An 18,165-nucleotide genomic window follows, 5' to 3' on the forward strand; every position below is an offset into this window, starting at 1 on the left:
CCCAGTAGCGTTTTCAAGGCAAGAGAGGTTCAGAGGTGGTTTGCCATCACCTGCCTCTCTGTAGCAACCCAGGACTTCCTTGGTGGTCACCCATCCAAGTATGATCCAAGCCCAACCTTGCTTAGCTTCAAAGATCTGATGAGATCAGGCTAGCCCGGTCCATCCAGGGCAGGGCAACTACCCATAATATCCACTATTATCTGCTCCAGCTGGTAGCCCCTCCAAACTCTCAGGCAGCAGTCTTTCCCAGGCCTGTGACATGTCAGTTGAGATGCAGGGATTGAATTTGGGATTTTCTGTGACCAAAATATGTTCTTGGCCACTTGCCCTGTGACCAAGCTATGAATCACCAACCATAACTCTATGGTGTGGTGCATTGGACAGAGTCTTGAATATGGGCTGGGCAGACCTGGGTTCAAATTTCTGCTTAGCCAGTGGCTGACCTTGGATGGTCTTTCTCTCACAGCCTAATTTTGCTTCATTGGGGTTTCCGTGAAGATAAATGAGAGTGAAGAACGATGTAGGGACACTTCTGAGATCCTGGAAGGAACATTCAATCAATAAATAATTTTATACTGGTAACTCAGAAGACTTAATTTTCTTACTTCTCTCTCTCTTTCTCTTTGATAGCTCTTGAGACTGGCAAAGGCAAAGGAACGAAGAAGAAGGGCTCCTCCTTCCAGACAGTTTCTGCTTTGCACAGGGTAAGGGCCCGAGGGAGATAGCGGCTGTGGCCACTGTTGACATTTAAGAGGGTTTTTGTGGAAGGTCCTGGCTTCAATCTCCACCTTCGCCAGTTTGAAGGAGCTTAGGAAGCGAGGCTGGTAAAAATGTCCTGAGATCCTACATAGCTTTGGTCTTTTATGGCCACAGTTGGCACGATACGCACGGCCATTTCTCCTGGGCTGCTGCCCTTTCTCTGAGGCATCGGCCTCTTCATTTCACACTCTTCTAAGGCCCTCAAGCTGGGCTGTTCCTCAAAGGCTTGTCTTCTGTCTTCTGAGCCAGCACTTTAGAGAGGTCTGCAATCCACTGAAAGGACTCGTAGTTAGGACGAAGAGGATTGTTGAGTTTCCCCCCGCTTCTAAATTATATCTCTTTCTTTGGTCTTCACCCTCTCCCAACCACTTCTGCCTCTTCTGGTCTCCGACCTTCATTCATGTCCTTCTCTTGATCTTTCCCTCCCTCACACTGTCGAACTTTTCTTCCTCCCTTCCCTGTTTGTCATTCATATCTGTTACTCCACCTTTCTCCTGTACACATACGCCACTCCAAACAATCTCCATCCACCTCGTCCATCCTTCTCTCCATCCTTCCTCCCACCCGCTTTTCTTTCCTCCCCCAGGAGAACCTCAACAAGCTGATGACCAATCTGCGCTCCACCCACCCCCATTTCGTGCGGTGCATCATCCCCAATGAGACAAAGGCTCCAGGTGAGACCCCCCAGGTGCTGTCTTTGGGATGTGCCTTGAAAGGATTCCATTGCTTATGGGAGATTCTTCACGTGGATCCTATCCATCTTTCCCTAATGTCCATGATGCAACTCGAGTAATCCCTTTCCCATTGACAAGGAGAACTCTTCTTGTTCCTGTGAGGTAACAACCCATCCCTTCCTTTCACGACCTCCTCTTCTGCTTCTTCTCTCTCAGGTGTGATAGACAATTCTCTGGTCATGCACCAGCTACGCTGTAATGGTGTATTGGAGGGGATCCGCATCTGCCGGAAGGGGTTCCCCAACCGAATCCTCTACGGGGACTTCAGGCAAAGGTGGGCTTATCCTTAGAAAGCCAGCGTGGCGTAGTGGTTAAGAACGGTGCTTAGGAGCGCGGTGGACTCTAATCTGGAGAACCAGGTTTGATTCCCCACTCCTCCACAGGAGTGGTGGACTCTAATCTGGTGAACCGTGTTGGTTTCCCCACTCCTCCACATGAAGCCAGCTGGGTGACCTTGGGCTAGTCACAGCTCTCTTAGGGCTCTCTCAGCCCCACACACCTCACAGGGTGTCTTTTGTGGGGAGGAAAGAGCAAGAGTCCAGTAGCACCTTAAAGACTAACAACATTTTTGGCAGGGTATGAGCTTTCGTGAGCTGTGGCCATGCTGCCTTCTTCAGTGGCCTAAACGATCACCACTCCAGACTACAAAATATACATCAAATTACTAAAAATCTTTGTGACTATATGTGCCTTGTGTTCACAGGAACACAATTAACATATAAAACTGCAAAACCTCTCCCTCTGTTTAAGGCTTCCTTACAAATGAAAATTAAAGCCATAAAATAAAATGTCAACATCTCACGGTCACAAAGTAGTCTTAAAGTCTGGAGTAGTTATCCAGCAGCTGGCACTATTGTGAAGAGAAGCCCTGCAAAGGGAAGCGGACCGAGGTATTTTTACCTTTCTTGTTCCCCAGATACCGTATCCTGAATCCAGCCGCTATTCCAGAGGGTCAGTTCATCGATAGCAGGAAGGGAGCGGAGAAGCTGTTGGGCTCCCTGGACATCGATCACAATCAGTACAAATTTGGGCACACCAAGGTGAGGGGGCCACTGCCGCAACGAAAGCACCCTCCTGGCCGGCCACGTACCCCTTATCTTTGGCTCTCACCCCATGCAGATACCTTACACCTGAGCCCACCCACCTCTCTTTCCGCACAGGTGTTCTTCAAGGCTGGCCTTCTGGGGCTGCTAGAGGAGATGAGGGATGAACGTCTGTCCCGCATCATTACCCGCATCCAAGCCCAGTCCCGTGGGGTCCTCTCTAGGATAGAATTCAGGAAGATCATGGAACGGAAGTAAGTGCCCTGTTGGAAGATTCGGAAGTCCGAGGGGAGAGGGGGAGGCATTGGGAGATGCCTCATCCACAGATATACTTCCTTCCTCTCCCTGCGTGGTGTAGAGGTTAAGAATGGTGGACTTTAATCTGGAGTACTGGGTTTGATTCTCCACTCCTCCGCATGAGCGGCGGACTCTAATCTGGCGAACTGGGTTGGTTTCCCTACTCCTCCACACGAAGCCAGCTGGATGACCGTGAGCTAGTCACAGTTCTCTCCGAACTCTCTCAGCCCCACCTACCTCACAAGGTGTCTGTTGTGGGGAGGGGGTGGGAAGGTGATTGTAAGCCAGTTTGATTCTTCCTAAAGTGGTTGAAAAAGTCAGCATATAAAAACCAACTCTTCTTCCTCTTCCTCTTCCACACAGGGAATCTCTGCTGGTAATCCAGTACAACATCCGAGCTTTCATGGTAGTGAAGAACTGGCCGTGGATGAGGCTCTTCTTCAAGATCAAGCCCCTGTTGAAAAGTGCAGAGACCGAGAAGGAGTTGTTGGCCCTGAAGGAAGAGCTTGCAAGGCTGAAGGAAGCTCTGGAGAAGACAGAAGGTCGTCGGAAAGAGCTGGAGGAGAAGATGGTCTCTCTGCTGCAGGAGAAGAACGACCTTCAACTGCAAGTCCAGGCGGTGAGTTATGGGGCATTCTTGGAGCCCCGTCTATGTTAAGACATCAAGATTGCTCATACAGAGCTTCCTCAAAGAAAGAAAAAAATATTGTTCGGGGCCCCCGAAGTGTGAGAAATAACCTGCCAAAAGCAAAATGATCTTGGGTGAGAAGAGTCTCTCTGTTCTCTTATTTCCTCACCAGGAGCAAGACAATCTTGCAGATGCTGAAGAACGCTGCGAACAGCTGATCAAGAACAAGATCCAGCTGGAGGCAAAGGTGAAGGAACAGACCGAGCGGCTGGAGGACGAGGAGGAGATGAATGCCGAACTGACCGCCAAGAAGCGGAAGCTGGAAGACGAGTGCTCAGAGCTCAAGAAGGACATCGATGACTTGGAGTTGACCCTAGCCAAAGTGGAGAAAGAGAAGCACGCAACGGAGAACAAGGTGAGGATGGAGAAAGGAATGGGGCCGTTAGAGTTGAGCCCCAAATTGTCTTCACTGTGTCATTCAAGGAGTTTTGTTGACATCAACTGGATTAAGCACAGGGCTTGTTTGGCGGATTGCCTTGAAGTTCCAAAAATGAATGTTTTGGGGGAATCTCCAATAGTCATCAAGCTTAGTTAAGCGGTTTCGGTGTGTATTACACAATGTGTTCTTTTGGACTGAAACGTGGCCTTTGAGTGCACAATCTTCAATCTGTTGGCATTTATGGCCACCATCAAGTTGGGGTAAATGTCCAAGGCTAGTTATGGGTGATCTTTAAAGATAGTCTGATCTGGTTTCATAGAGTTGTTGATCTGGTTTCATAAAGTTGTTTATCCAAACTAGACTGTATGCCTGTCATACTGAGCAAGAGTTTCTAAGCTGAATTTGAGGACTTTTTAATGGTTTTATGGAGCACAGTTTGAACGACATGCAAACCTGGAGGAGATGGCTGGCTCATCCCCTTGACTTACTGGGTTTGGATTAACGTCTTCCTTTCAAGTGTCCTTGAGAGTGAGCGTGGTGTAGTGGTTAGGAGCAGCGGACTCTAATCTGGAGAACTGGGTTCGATTAACCACTCCTCCACATGTAGCCTGCGGGGAGACCTTGGGCTAATCACAGTTCCCTCAGAACTCTCTCAGCCCCACCTACCTCACAAGGTGTCTGTTGTGGGGAGGGGAAGGGAAGGTGATTGTAAGCCACTTTGAGACTCTTTTTGGTAGAGAAGAGCAGGATATAAAAACCAACTCTCCTTCTTCTTCTTCCTCGGCCTTGAGACAAACTGCCTCTCTGGATTCACTAAACAAGGCTGAGCTGCATAATGACAAGATGAGCTGCGTTTAGACGCTTCTGTCACTTAGGGCCAAATGAGATGGGAGATCCATGAATGAATGTTCCCAGCATTTTAAAAAGAGAAATAGTAGCTGCAGGAACTAATGGGGCCTACAGTGTGGGGAAAGGGCAAGAGAAGGTCTAACTCTTTCCTCCCTCCCATGCAGTTTCATCCATCAAAACTAGCCCCTGATAATGTCATTAGTCCTGGGGAAACAAGACAATGGCCATTTATCCTTGGTAATTAGCAGGGCGTGCCAGGCTGAATTGCCCCGCATATTTTTTTTAGTTTTTCATGGGAAACTGTCCGTTCAGGAAGTGACTGCGAAGCCGGCACATACCTGCTTCGCATTACTTAAGAGCCTCTTTAACGCGACCTTTTGTGTTTGCTCTGCCGCCACCACGAAGAAACCCCTCAAGCAAGCATGTAAAATGACAGCCGCACATTAGCTATGCAAACGGCGGTTGGCTAATGGAAAGAATAAAGGAGCAGGCGAGTGGAGGGGTGTGTGGAATTTCTCCTTCTGCAATGGGACCGTGAATAGTCATTTTAAAGGTTGCATTTTTAAAAAGAGCTTTGACCGAGCTTCAAAATTGACCCTGCGTAAATGGCCAATGCCTTTACCCTCCAGCTCATTTTGAGGGATAATAGTAGCCCCTCCCCAGGGGGGTCAGATGAAGGTACATTCAGAAAACCAGAAAGATTTGCAAATATGATGTCATGTCGCGTTGGGCTCCAAGTACCTTCAGTTGAACACCAAGTTCCTTCATGGCCCATCCTGAATTTTGCTTGCTTCAGCCAGCTAATACTGCAAACTACCATATGGTCACAGGTTAAGAACCTCACAGAGGAGATGGCCGGCCTGGATGAGATCATTGTCAAGCTCACCAAGGAAAAGAAGGCCCTCCAGGAAGCCCACCAGCAAGCCCTTGACGACCTACAGGCAGAGGAGGACAAAGTCAATACCCTCACCAAAGCCAAGGTCAAGTTGGAGCAGCAGGTGGATGATGTAAGTGTGCCCGTCTTTGCAACGGGGTCAGCGGAGAAAGATCTAGTGAAAGAAGCTTGTCGCTCTTAGGAGTAGCAATCCCTTGATGGTTTTTCTTTGCTCCTCAGCTGGAAGGATCCCTGGAGCAGGAGAAGAAGATCCGGATGGACCTGGAACGGGCTAAGAGGAAGCTGGAAGGGGACTTGAAGCTGACGCAGGAGAGCATTATGGATTTGGAGAACGACAAACAGCAGTTGGACGAGAAGCTGAAAAAGTAAGGCACCAGGGTCCACTGTCCACTCCCCGTCACCGACGGGATATGAATGGTGCCTCCTGCCTCTCTCTTGTTGCTTCAAAGCCTTGGTCCTTGTCTTTCCCAGGAAAGACTTTGAGCTGAACGCACTGAACGCGAGAATTGAAGACGAGCAAGCGTTGGCCATCCAGCTGCAGAAGAAGCTCAAAGAGCTACAGGTAAACAATGGACGGCGGGGCTGGGAGCTTTGAGGCCATCTTTAGTAGCAAACATCTCCTCTTGTAAACATTGGAACAAAACAAAAAACTTTCCATGCCTTAAGGGCAGGGCCCCCCATCCTTTTAAAACCTGCAGACAACTTTGGAATTCTGACGCAGGGTGACGGCTTCAGCCACAAAACAGCTGCTATAAATGGCTGCTGGAAGAGGCGGAGCCAACCACAAAATGGCTGCCATAGCTTACCTTCAGTCAAACAGTGAAGATCCTTGCACTGTGGTGGCATTTTTTCAAAAACTGCACAGCCAATCAAATCTCCAATGGCCAATCAGAAGCCTCGCTGGGCAAACGTGCCACCTGAACCCACCCACTTTTTAAAAAAACACTTAGTGGGTGCCAGGCATAGACTTGCCAACCTCCAGGTAGTACAGGAAAGGCTGATGATATTCAATCAATCAATCACAAGTTTACAAAAACAAGGTGTATTAAGTGCAGTGAATGACATACAATACACAAATCTATATACAATCCTATGTTAACAGTCCTAAAGGGTACAAGTCTCAAAAGTTCCACTATGAGTAATCTTCATAGAAGAATGGCGAGGGAATTTGGTATAAACAGTCCCATACAGGTACAAGTATCCAACAATGAACTGCAACAAATCTTCATAGAAGAGTAGCAAGGGGGACGATCATTTCTGTTCTTCCTCAGCCCCGTTTAGTCAAAGCCAATTTGTATGCATTCAAAATTCTCATATTATTTCCTTTCTCCCATAGGGATGAAAAAAGCAGCTATGCCAAATAAATCTTGTAGTGTTCCCCTAAGGGATACTCCATTTCCGATGCATAGTTGCACAGATGCTTAAAGCCGTTTCCAAAGGGATACAAAGAGTACTAGCTGGAGATCTCCTGATATTACAGCTGATCCCCAGCTGACAGAAATCAGTTCACCTGGAGAAAATGTCCGCTTTGGCAATTGGACTCTATGGCATTGAAGTCCCTCCTTTCCCCAAACACCACCCTTCTCAGGCTCCACCCCAAAAACCTCCCGCCAGTGGAGAAGAGGGGACCTGGCAACCCTACTGGGGACCCCGATCTAGATTTTCCTAAAGGCCTGGCTTCTTTCTCCCTGGCACAGGCAAGAATCGAGGAGCTGGAAGAAGAGCTGGAGGCTGAGCGCACGGCCCGGGCCAAGGTGGAGAAGCAGCGGTCCGACCTTTCCCGGGAGCTGGAGGAGATCAGCGAGCGGCTGGAGGAGGCAGGCGGCGCCACCTCGGTCCAGATCGAGATGAACAAGAAGCGGGAGGCTGAGTTCCAGAAGATGCGGCGCGACCTGGAAGAGGCAACGCTGCAGCACGAGGCCACGGCGGCGGCCCTGCGCAAGAAGCACGCCGACTCGGTGGCGGAGCTGGGCGAGCAGATCGACAACCTGCAGCGGGTGAAGCAGAAGCTGGAGAAGGAGAAGAGCGAGCTCAAGCTGGAGGTGGACGACGTCACTTCCAACGTGGAGCAGCTCCTGAAAGCCAAGGTAGTGCTTCAAGGAGGGGCGGGGCCACATTTGCTTTCATGTACTTCTTCTCTTTCATCTTCTCTCTCCTCTTCCTCATGTGGTTTCTCTTTCTATTAATCTCTTACCATCTGAATATCTACCGGTTTGCCCATACATACAGCCTCCCTTCTCTATTTTTCTTTATCCTCTTCCTGCTGCTTTAATTATTTCACCAACTCTTCGTTGGGTTCCAGGCCAACCTGGAGAAGATGTGCCGAACGTTTGAAGACCAAATGAACGAGCACCGGGCCAAGTCCGAAGAGTCTCAACGGATGGTCAATGACCTCACCACACAGCGGGCGAAGCTCCAGACTGAGAATGGTGAGTCCTAGGCCATTTACGATTGATAATTAGCAGCACCTTCCAGGCTGAAGTGCCCCGCATATTTTTTTTAATTTCTTCATGCTGAACTGTCATTCCAGACGTCACTGTGAAGCCGGCGCATACCTGCTTAGCATTTCTTAAGAACCCCTTTAATGCAACCTTTTATATTTGCTCTGCCCCCGCACCAAAGCATTCGCTGAAGGAAACATGAAGAATCAAAGCCGTGGGGTTAGCTATGCAAACGACGATTGCTAATTGCTATGCAAACAAAGGAATGAAGGAGCAGGCGAGTGGGGTTGGTGGAATTTGTTTGACTTTCTCCTCTTGCATCAGGACCATGAATAGTCATTTTAAAGGGCGGATTTAAAAAAGGAGCTTTGAGTGAGCATCCAAATCGCCCCTGCATAAATGGCCCCGGAGAGTCGGGGAGGAGGGATATACACCTCCCCCCTACCGTTTGTCTTTCTTTCATTCTTCACATCTTCTAGCTTATTGGTTTTTTCCTCCTTCTTGCTCACATGTGCCCCAAACTCCATAAATGACATCCATCCACACACCCACGCCTGTCTGTAATAATAATTAATAATAATTTATTAGATTTTTAGGCCACTCTATCTCGACAAGTCAGGCTCAGAGCAGCTTATAACATAGTTATACAGTTAAAACCAATATGATATATAAGATCAAATTAACACATCAGTTACAAATGACAGCACCCTTCATTTATACATCCCAGCAGTGGAAAAAGAGAAGGGGAAGTATACTTAGTATACTCGACTGTCTCTATCTGTTGCTCCTTTTTATCTTTCAAAACGATAGATTTCAATTAGTTCAAAAGAGGAATAATTCTGCAATACCTTCCAAAAACTGGACACATGCATGGCCCAACCCCTGCTTCCTGACTCAAGATGAAAAATAAAACCTGTTAGCCACTGCTCTGGAATCTGGAACTTAAACTGACAGAGAGGTTGCAGGTTGAATCCTTTCAGGGCCTTTCCAAGACCGTGGTCAAGTTAGATGAACACGACTGACAACTCCGTCTCAGAAGGAGCTGTGTCCATCTGAAGATAATGGATTCCTCCACTTTAAATCTAAGAAAATTACTGTTGTTCTTCTTAGGGGAACTATCCCGCCAGCTGGATGAAAAGGAAGCTTTGATAAATCAGCTCACACGAGGGAAGTTGACTTACACCCAACAACTGGAAGACCTCAAGAGGCAACTGGAGGAAGAAGCTAAGGCAAGGAACACATACAGGTTGCGGGTCAGGATGGGTGAATTAACAGAGCCCAGAGAAGATGGAAATGAGTCAGATAGGGATTGAAAGCCACATAGAGATGATGTTTTCCTCTCCCTGTCCCCAGGCCAAGAACGCTCTGGCGCACGCTCTCCAGTCGGCCCGCCACGACTGCGACCTGCTGAGGGAGCAGTACGAGGAGGAGACAGAGGCCAAAGCAGAGCTTCAGAGGTCGCTCTCCAAGGCCAACTCGGAGGTGGCTCAGTGGAGGACCAAGTACGAGACGGACGCCATCCAGAGGACGGAGGAACTGGAGGAGGCCAAGTAAGTGAGGGGGCTTGGGTCCCCCCTTGTCCCTGACCCCATCTAGGTTAACCACTTTCCTGTGGCTCCCCAAACATTTCTGTTTACATACCCTGTTTCTTCCTCACCGTTTCACTTCCCCCTTTTCTGTGCTTGTGTTTAGTGCCGTCAAGTCGCTCCCGACTCATGGTGACCCTATGAATCAATGTCCTCCAAAATGTCCTATCTTTGACAGCCTTGCTCAGGTCTTGCAAATTGAGGGCCGTGGCTTCCTTTATAGAGTCAGTCCATCTCTTGTTGGGTCTTCCTCTTTTCCTGCTGCCCTCAACTTTTCCTAGTATGACCGTCTTTTCCAGTGACTCTTGTCTTCTCATAATGTGACCAAAATACGATAGCCTCTGTTTAGTCATTTTAGCTTCTAGGGTCAGTTCAGACCTGATTTGATCTATAATCCACTGATTTGTTTTTTGGGCAGTCCATGGTATCCGTAACACTCTCCTCCAACACCACATTTCAAAGGAATCTACTTTCTTTCTATCAGCTTTCTTCAATGCCCAACTTTCACACCCATACATAGTAACAGGGAATACGATAGCATGAATTAACTTAATCTTGGTGGCCAGTGACACATCCTTACACTTCAGAATCTTTTCTAGCTCCTCCATGGCTGCCCTTCCCAGTCTCAATCTCCTTCTGATTTCTTGACTACAGTCTCCCTTTTGGTTGATGATGGAGCCAAAGAATAGAAAGTCTTCAACAATTTCAATTTCCTCATTGTCAACCCCCTTTTCTTGGTCAATCCATTTCCTTTGCTTTTCCCTGTGTGTTTATCCATTTTTTTACCTCTTTTTTCTTTTTGACTTCTTTCATTGATCCCCCACATAATTAACTCTCATTTCTCCACTCTCCCATTCCTATCAGCCTACGCTTCAGCTCACCTCCCGAACAGACTGTGCCTGCCTTTTCTCTCTTTCCCGTAAAGTTTCCCTATCCCCTTTAATGGAGCTTTAATGACTGGAAATGGGCAGTTGAAGCTTTTCACGACATGAAGTTAAATGGATCCGCCCGCTAATTGCTCGCCTACCAAACAGATAGGGACAGCTAGACCGACCAGTTTAAAAGCGGCCAACCCTACGCCTGTAATTCCTTGAGAGCTCCCAGCTTGTACACATTTTATTTCTATACCATTTCAACAGTAAAATATTGTCAATTATCCCAGTGATTTTTGCATCCACTGGACAGAAAACTGGAAGGAAGGGGGCGTCTTTGCATCTTACCAAACAGGCAGTGAGACAGAATTATGCATTTCCCCTTATATCTCCATAAGGAAAAGGACTAGAGGCATACTTTTCGACCCTGGGAGTGTTCCCTGCGTCTTCCACTACCTTATAATGGACATGGACTTTGCTTACTGACTCTTTGTTGCCCCCCTGCATGTCAGGAAGAAGCTGGCACAGCGGTTGCAGGATGCTGAGGAGGCCGTGGAGGCCGTGAACGCCAAGTGCTCCTCGCTGGAGAAGACCAAGCACCGTCTGCAGAATGAGATCGAAGATCTCATGGTGGACGTGGAGCGTTCGAACGCGGCCGCCGCTGCCCTGGACAAGAAGCAGAGGAACTTTGACAAAGTATGCAAGGGAGGAAATGGGCAGGGCCGGTTCCAGGTCTCTGGGGGCCCTGGGCAGGGAGTTCCCAGGAGCCCCTTCCACTCCTCTGCCCACCAGAATCATAGGAAGTAAGGCTGATAAATATCTCCACTGAGATTTCAGACAGCTTGGATCTGGTCTGGATTCATTATAGGGTTGCCAGGTCCCTCTTTGCTACCGGTGGGAGGTTTTGGGGGCAGAGCCTTAAAAGGGTGGGGTTTGGGGAGGGGAGGGACTTCAATGCCACAGAGTCAATTGCCAAAACAGCCATTTTCTCCAGGTGAACTGTTCTCTATCGGCTGGAGATCAGTTGTAATAGCAGGAGATCTCCAGCTAGTACCTGGAGGTTGGCAACCCTAATTCTCTCGGTTTGCTCATTGACAACCCCCAGCTCCTGTCTGAGTGGAAGCAGAAGTTTGAGGAGTCCCAGACGGAGCTCGAGTCCTCGCAAAAGGAGGCCCGTTCGCTCAGCACCGAGCTCTTCAAGCTGAAGAACGCCTATGAGGAGTCGCTGGAACATCTGGAGACCTTCAAGAGGGAGAACAAGAACCTGCAGGGTGAGCGCTGAACCATCTTCCCCCACCCATCCTCAAGCCTTGAGGCCTCAAGACCTGCTCCCTCTTGGTGGACAAGAGAGGGGGATTCTCCTAGTACCCTGACCAAGTCTGTGTCTGGTGGGTGTACGCTGATCAACGTGGTGTAGTGGTTAAGAGTAGTGGACTCTAATCTGGAGAACCAGGGTTGAAGCATGTAGACAAGCTGGAACCTGGTTGGCCACTGTGTGAACAGACTGCTGGACTTGTTGGGCTTTGGTCTGATCCAGCAGGGCCTTTCTTATGTGTCCAGAGGAGGGCAACAAAGATGGTGAGGGGTCTGGAGACCACGTCTTATGAAGAAAGGTTGAAAGAGCTGGCTATGCTTAGCCTGGCGAGGAGACAACTGAGAGGTGATATGATAACCACCTTCAAATACTTGAAGGGCTGTCATATAGAGGATGGTGCTGAGTTGTCTTCTGTTGCCCCAGAAGGTCGGACCAGAACCAACGGGTTGAAATTAGATCAAAAGAGTTTCCGTCTAAACATTAGGAGGAACACCCTGACAGAGTGGTTCCACGGTGGAACCGGCTTCCTCGGGAGGTTGTTCCTTGGAGGTTGTTAAACAGAGGCTAGATGGCCATCTGTCAGCAGTGCTGATTCTATGACCGTAGGCAGATCATGAGAGGGAGGGCATCTTGTCCATCTTCTGGGCATGGAGTAGGGGTCACTGGGGGTGTGGGGGGGGAGGTAGTTGTGAATTTTCTGCATTGTGCAGGGGGTTGGACTAGATGACCCTGGTGGTACCTTCCAACTCTATGATTCTCTGATTCCCCACTCCTCCACATGAGCCGCGGACTCTAATCAGGAGAACCAGTTTGGTTTCCCCACTCCTCCACACGAAGTCAGCTAGCCTAGTCACAGTTCTCTCTGAACTCTCTCAGCCCCACCTACCTCACAAGGTGTCTGTTGCGGGGAGAGGACGGGAAGGAGACCGTAAGCCGGTTTGATTCTTCTTTTAAAAAGGTAGAGAAAGTCAGCATCTAAAAACCGGCTCTTCTTCTTTTCCCGTTCCTCCTGGCAGAGGAGATCTCAGACCTCACGGAGCAGCTGGGAGCCAGCAACAAGAACATCCATGAGCTTGAGAAGATTCGGAAGCAGCTGGAGGCCGAGAAGCTTGAGCTGCAGGCGGCTCTGGAGGAGGCTGAGGTGAGGAAGGCGCTGGAGCGTGAAGCTCCCACGAAACCCCTCAGCTCGGGGGTTCCCAGCCTTTCTGGGCCTCTGGGCACCATTGGAATACTGGGAAAATGTTGTGGGCACAGCCACAAAATGGCTGCAATACAACAATGGTTGCCACAGGAGTAGGGTTGCCAGCTCCGGGTTGGGAAATACCTGGAGATTTTTTTTGGGCGGAGCCTGAGGAGGGAGGGGTTTGGGGCGGGGAGGGACTTCAATGCCATAGAGTCCAAAGGCCAAAGTGGCCGTTTTCTCCAGGGGAACTGATCTCTATAGGCTGGAGATCAGCTGTAATAGCAGGAGATCTCCAGCTAGTACCTGGAGGTTAGGAATCAAAGCAAAAACCTCGTGCTTATATAGGAGATTAACAAACACAACCAAGCACTGATGACACACTGATGGAGTTATTTACAATTACAGTTAAATCCAAAAAATTAACATGTACAGGATCAACTACACCAGTGAATGAAATTTTGAGGTGTCTGGAATTTAACCATACCATGAGATCTTGAAAAATCGAAGCATCATCAATTAACATAAAGGCATCATCAATGAAACGTTTGTACATAAGAATATGGGAAGAAAAAGGATTGTTATTGTATATGTGAGTTTTTCAAAGTTTATCATAAAGATATTAGTGATTGATGGGGCGCAAGAGCCCCATCGCAACGCCTTTTTTCTGTAGCCGCGTTGCTTTTCAGCATAACAACATTCTTCTGTAACCTTGTACAGACTCGGGAATCTGTAATATTGATTGTATTTGCAGAATTTTCATTATATATTTTTGTGTGTCATCAGTGCTTGGTTGTGTTTGTTAAGTACCTGGAGGTTGGCAACGCTGGATTTCCTTGGTGGTCTCCCATCTTCCAAGAGCTGACAAGATCAGGCTTGCCTGGGCCGTCCAACTCAGGGCAAATAATATTTAACAAACTCCAATGCAGGGGTGTCAAACTCATTTGTTACGGAGGGCGGGATATAATATAAATGTCACTTGGTCAAGCTGGGCCATGCCTTGTCAGCCCAGATCAAGAGTGGGTGGGGGGGGTGGCTGCCTCAGTTTGCTCGTGGGCCGGATAAGAGCTCTCAAGGGGCCGGATCTGACCCGCTGGCCGTATGTTTGACACCCCTGCTCTAAAGCAAACTTCTTTGTACAGTGACGACTCTGCCCATGCTTTCTTCATATAACCATTCTCTCACACAGCCATTTTGTTCTCTCCCTGTACCCAATACTATCTCTCCCCCACATACCCGCACGCTCTCCAGGCCTCTCTGGAGCACGAGGAAGGCAAGATCCTCCGGGCCCAGCTGGAGTTCAACCAGATTAAGGCCGACATCGAGCGCAAGCTGGCCGAGAAGGACGAGGAGATGGAGCAGGCCAAGCGGAACCACTTGCGAATGGTGGACTCGCTCCAGACCTCGCTGGACGCTGAGACCCGCAGCCGCAACGAGGCGCTGAGGGTCAAGAAGAAGATGGAGGGGGACCTGAACGAGATGGAGATCCAGCTGAGTCACGCCAACCGCATAGCAGCCGAGGCCCAGAAGCAAGTCAAAACTCTGCAGGGATACCTCAAGGTACCACCCGAGGGTTGGCTCGTTCTCCCTCAGCTCTTCATTTCCACTTCCCCTGTCACCTCACAGCTCGTGTTTACCTCATCCGTCTCCTTTCGGCATGACTTTCTCCTTTTTTTCCAGGACACCCAGATACAACTGGACGACGTTGTCCGAGCCAACGAGGACCTGAAAGAAAACATTGCCATTGTCGAAAGGAGGAACAACCTCTTGCAGTCAGAGCTGGAGGAATTGCGGGCGGTGGTGGAGCAGACGGAAAGGGCACGGAAACTGGCCGAACAGGAGTTGATCGAAGCCAGCGAAAGGGTCCAGCTCCTCCACTCTCAGGTAAGAGGCGCCTCCGAAGCAAGACAGTCAGGCCATTTATGCAGGGTCAATTTTGAAGCTCGCTCAAAGCTCTTTTTTTTTTTTTAAATTGATCTTTAAAATGCCTATTCATGGTAACAACGCAAAAGGAGAAATTCCACACACACCCACTCGCGTGCTCCTTCGTTCCTTCCATTAGCCAACCACCGTTTGCATAGATAACACGAGGCTGTGATTTGGCATGCTTCCTAGAGGGAATTCTTCGAGGCTTGGGCGGAGCAAACACAGAAGGTCGCGTTAAAGGGGCTCTTAAGAAATGCGAAGCAGGTATGCGCCAGCTTCGCAGTCACTTCCTAAAGGACTGTTCAGCGTGAAAAACTCAAAAAAAATATGCACTTCAGCCTGGAACGCGCTGCTAATTACCAAGCATAAATGGCCTCAGTGTTCCTAAACCTTGTGGATTGTGCGATACCCTCAAATTCCCTTTTGTGGGATTATCTAGAGCGTAATAACCTTACACTCTCCAGAAAATGGTGACTTAGAGCAGAGATCTCCACCCTTTTTGAACCTGCAGGCCCCTGTGGAATTCTGGCACAGCATGGTGGGCGCAGACAAATCGAAAACCAGATTTAAAATCCCCTCCACAATAATCCCCTCCTGCTTTCTCCTTTTTGCCCAATCCAGAACACCAGCCTCATCAACCAGAAAAAGAAGATGGAGTCCGACCTCTCCCAACTGCAGACGGAGGTGGAGGAAGCGGTCCAGGAGTGCAGGAACGCGGAAGAGAAGGCCAAGAAAGCCATCACTGATGTGAGTGAAAGGGGAAGCTGATTCGCCTCTTCCCTAAGGAAGGCCTAGCTCTAATTCAGAAGCATCCCGAAAGGGCCAGTTCCTGAAAGGAACTCAACTCAAGCAAATGTGAAAGACGGGGTTAATTACTTCTGTAACAATAGAGCCCCGTGGTGCAGATTGGTCAGCTGCAGTCCTGCAGTCAAAAGCTCTGCTCACGACCTGAGTTCGATCCTGATGGAAGTCGGTTTTAGGCAGCTAGCTCAAGGTTGATTCAGCCTTCCATCCTTCCGAGGTCAGTAAAATGAGTACCCAGCTTGCTGGAGGTAAAGTGTAGATGACTGGGGAAGGCAATGGCAAACCACCCCGTAAACAAAGTCTGCCTAGTAAACATTGGGATTTGACGTCACCCCATGGGTCAGTAATGGCCCGGTGCTTGCACAGGGGACTACCTTTACCTTTAAGATAGATGTCCTGCTTCTACAACACAAAAGTACACTCTACAAATTTTCCCCACAAGGTGAGTTAAGCTCATCAGAATTAACATAAACCTATCACAAAATTCTCACTTTCCTTTGGCATGCTGTGAGGAAGTGGTCCCTGGTGAGCAGAGGCATTCTGGGATGTGAAAAGGGTAATACTGAATTCATGAAGCTGCCTTATACTGGTCCATCACAATCAATATTGTCTACTCAGACTGCCAGCAGCTCTCCCAGGGTCCAGATGAAAGTCTTTCACATCACCTACCTGCCTGGTCCTTTTAACTGGAGGTGTTGGAGATTGAAACTGGGACCTTCTGCATGCCAAGCAGATGTTTTGCCACTGAGTCACGGCCCCTCTCCATGGCTCTCCAGTGTCTCATGCAGGGGTCTTTCCCATCACCTACCTCCCTGGTCCCTTTAACTGGAGATGCCGGGGATTGAACTTGGGACCTTCTGCATGCCAAGCAGATGCTCTACCACTGAACCACAGCCCCTCCCAACAACATTCACAGGAACAAGTAGCTGAGGTGTTAGGGAGGGATATGTTTGCTTCTCCAAAATACAAACCCCTGTGAAAACTGGACTGGACAGACCCTTGGGAGGTGCTTGAACTGAGGGAATCCTCCCCAAATGAACCTTTGCCTTGTTTTTCTGTGTCGTAAGGCGGCCATGATGGCGGAAGAGCTGAAGAAGGAGCAGGACACCAGCGCGCACCTGGAGCGGATGAAGAAGAACATGGAGCAGACCATCAAGGACCTGCAGATGCGCCTGGATGAGGCCGAGCAGCTGGCCCTCAAGGGCGGCAAGAAGCAGCTCCAGAAGCTGGAGGCCCGGGTGCGGGAGCTGGAGAACGAGCTGGAGCTGGAGCAGAAGCGCAATGCCGAGAACATCAAGGGGATGCGCAAGTGCGAGCGGCGCATCAAGGAGCTCACCTACCAGGTGCGGTGGCTCGGAGGCCTTCATTCGCCTTCTCTTACCACAGTCCGGGCTTTGGACCAACACCTTGGTGTGAGATTGCTTGTGGTTCTTCAGGATGCTGATGCTATGAATTTAGGCAGATCATGCGAGGGAGGGCACCTTGGCCATCTTCTGGGCATGGAGTAGGGGTCACTGGGGGTGTGGGGGAGGTAGTTGTGAATTTCCTGCATTGTGCAGGGGGTTGGACTAGATGACCCTGGTGGTCCCTTCCAACTCTATGATTCTGTGAATTCAGGCCCCATGTTTGCCTCCATTCCAATGCCTAATTACATGTTTTGAAACACATCTCACGTACGTTAGTTTGAGAATGATCCACCCTGTCCTCACAGCATTTTCAGAGTAGACCAGCTGCATCCAGAACACAATCAGGTTGCCACCTCAGGTTCTACAGCGTGGTGTAGTGGTTAAGAGCAGCGGACTCTAATCTGGAGAACTGGGTTTGATTCCCCACTCCTCCACATGAAGCCAGCTGGGTGACCTTGGGCTAGTCACAGTTCTCTTAGAGCTCTCTCAGCCACATCTACCTCACAAGCTGTCTGTTGTGGGGAGGAAAGGGAAGGTGATCATAGGCCGGTTTGATTCTCCTTAAGAAAGTTAGAGAAAAATTGGCATATAAAAACCAACTCTGAAGAAGTGAGCTGTGGCTCACGAAAGCTCATACCCTACCAGAAAATATTTTTGTTAGTTTTTAAGGTGCTACTGGACTCTTGCCCTTTTTGACAACTCTTCTTCTTCATACAACATGCAAGGTCTATAGAGATGTTCTAGGAACTCTATTCTAGTTACCTACCGTCAAAAGGAGCTTTTATAACCTGGTGATAAGTGTTGTCTAGTCACAACCAACCTCCCTCCCAGTTCCAGTAGAAAACCACACCCAGTAGAATAGTGGGGTCCTCCACCAGCGTTACACAGACTCCGTACGTAAACTGGAAGCAATTACCCAAGGAAGTGTTTCAGAGTATCATCATTGTCTTTTAAAAGCTGTACAACTCTGGAGGCCAGAGGTAGGGTTGCC

The 18,165-nt window shown here is 49.0% G+C and overlaps 1 protein-coding gene across 3 annotated transcripts in view; it reads left to right on the forward strand.

Moving 5' to 3' along the window:
• Window positions 1-18,165, forward strand: part of LOC130489521 (myosin-7) — an 85,677-nt gene that overhangs the window by 12,278 nt on the left and 55,234 nt on the right. The window contains exons 15-35 of one of the 3 annotated variants that reach the window (XM_056863270.1): window positions 631-704; window positions 1,346-1,433; window positions 1,650-1,767; window positions 2,410-2,533; window positions 2,654-2,790; window positions 3,197-3,452; window positions 3,634-3,876; window positions 5,580-5,756; window positions 5,864-6,009; window positions 6,116-6,206; window positions 7,342-7,731; window positions 7,947-8,073; window positions 9,196-9,314; window positions 9,439-9,635; window positions 11,056-11,239; window positions 11,649-11,814; window positions 12,875-12,999; window positions 14,290-14,598; window positions 14,719-14,922; window positions 15,586-15,711; window positions 16,836-17,111. The exons of the other annotated variants lie outside the window; for them this stretch is intronic. Coding sequence (XP_056719248.1) covers window positions 631-704; window positions 1,346-1,433; window positions 1,650-1,767; window positions 2,410-2,533; window positions 2,654-2,790; window positions 3,197-3,452; window positions 3,634-3,876; window positions 5,580-5,756; window positions 5,864-6,009; window positions 6,116-6,206; window positions 7,342-7,731; window positions 7,947-8,073; window positions 9,196-9,314; window positions 9,439-9,635; window positions 11,056-11,239; window positions 11,649-11,814; window positions 12,875-12,999; window positions 14,290-14,598; window positions 14,719-14,922; window positions 15,586-15,711; window positions 16,836-17,111 — 3,677 coding nt within the window. The remainder of the gene's footprint in view (window positions 1-630; window positions 705-1,345; window positions 1,434-1,649; window positions 1,768-2,409; window positions 2,534-2,653; window positions 2,791-3,196; window positions 3,453-3,633; window positions 3,877-5,579; window positions 5,757-5,863; window positions 6,010-6,115; window positions 6,207-7,341; window positions 7,732-7,946; window positions 8,074-9,195; window positions 9,315-9,438; window positions 9,636-11,055; window positions 11,240-11,648; window positions 11,815-12,874; window positions 13,000-14,289; window positions 14,599-14,718; window positions 14,923-15,585; window positions 15,712-16,835; window positions 17,112-18,165) is intronic. 3 annotated transcript variants of the gene reach the window in all.

This window comes from Euleptes europaea, chromosome 18 (assembly GCF_029931775.1).
Source record: "Euleptes europaea isolate rEulEur1 chromosome 18, rEulEur1.hap1, whole genome shotgun sequence".
Classification (NCBI taxonomy): Eukaryota; Metazoa; Chordata; class Lepidosauria; order Squamata; family Sphaerodactylidae; genus Euleptes; species Euleptes europaea.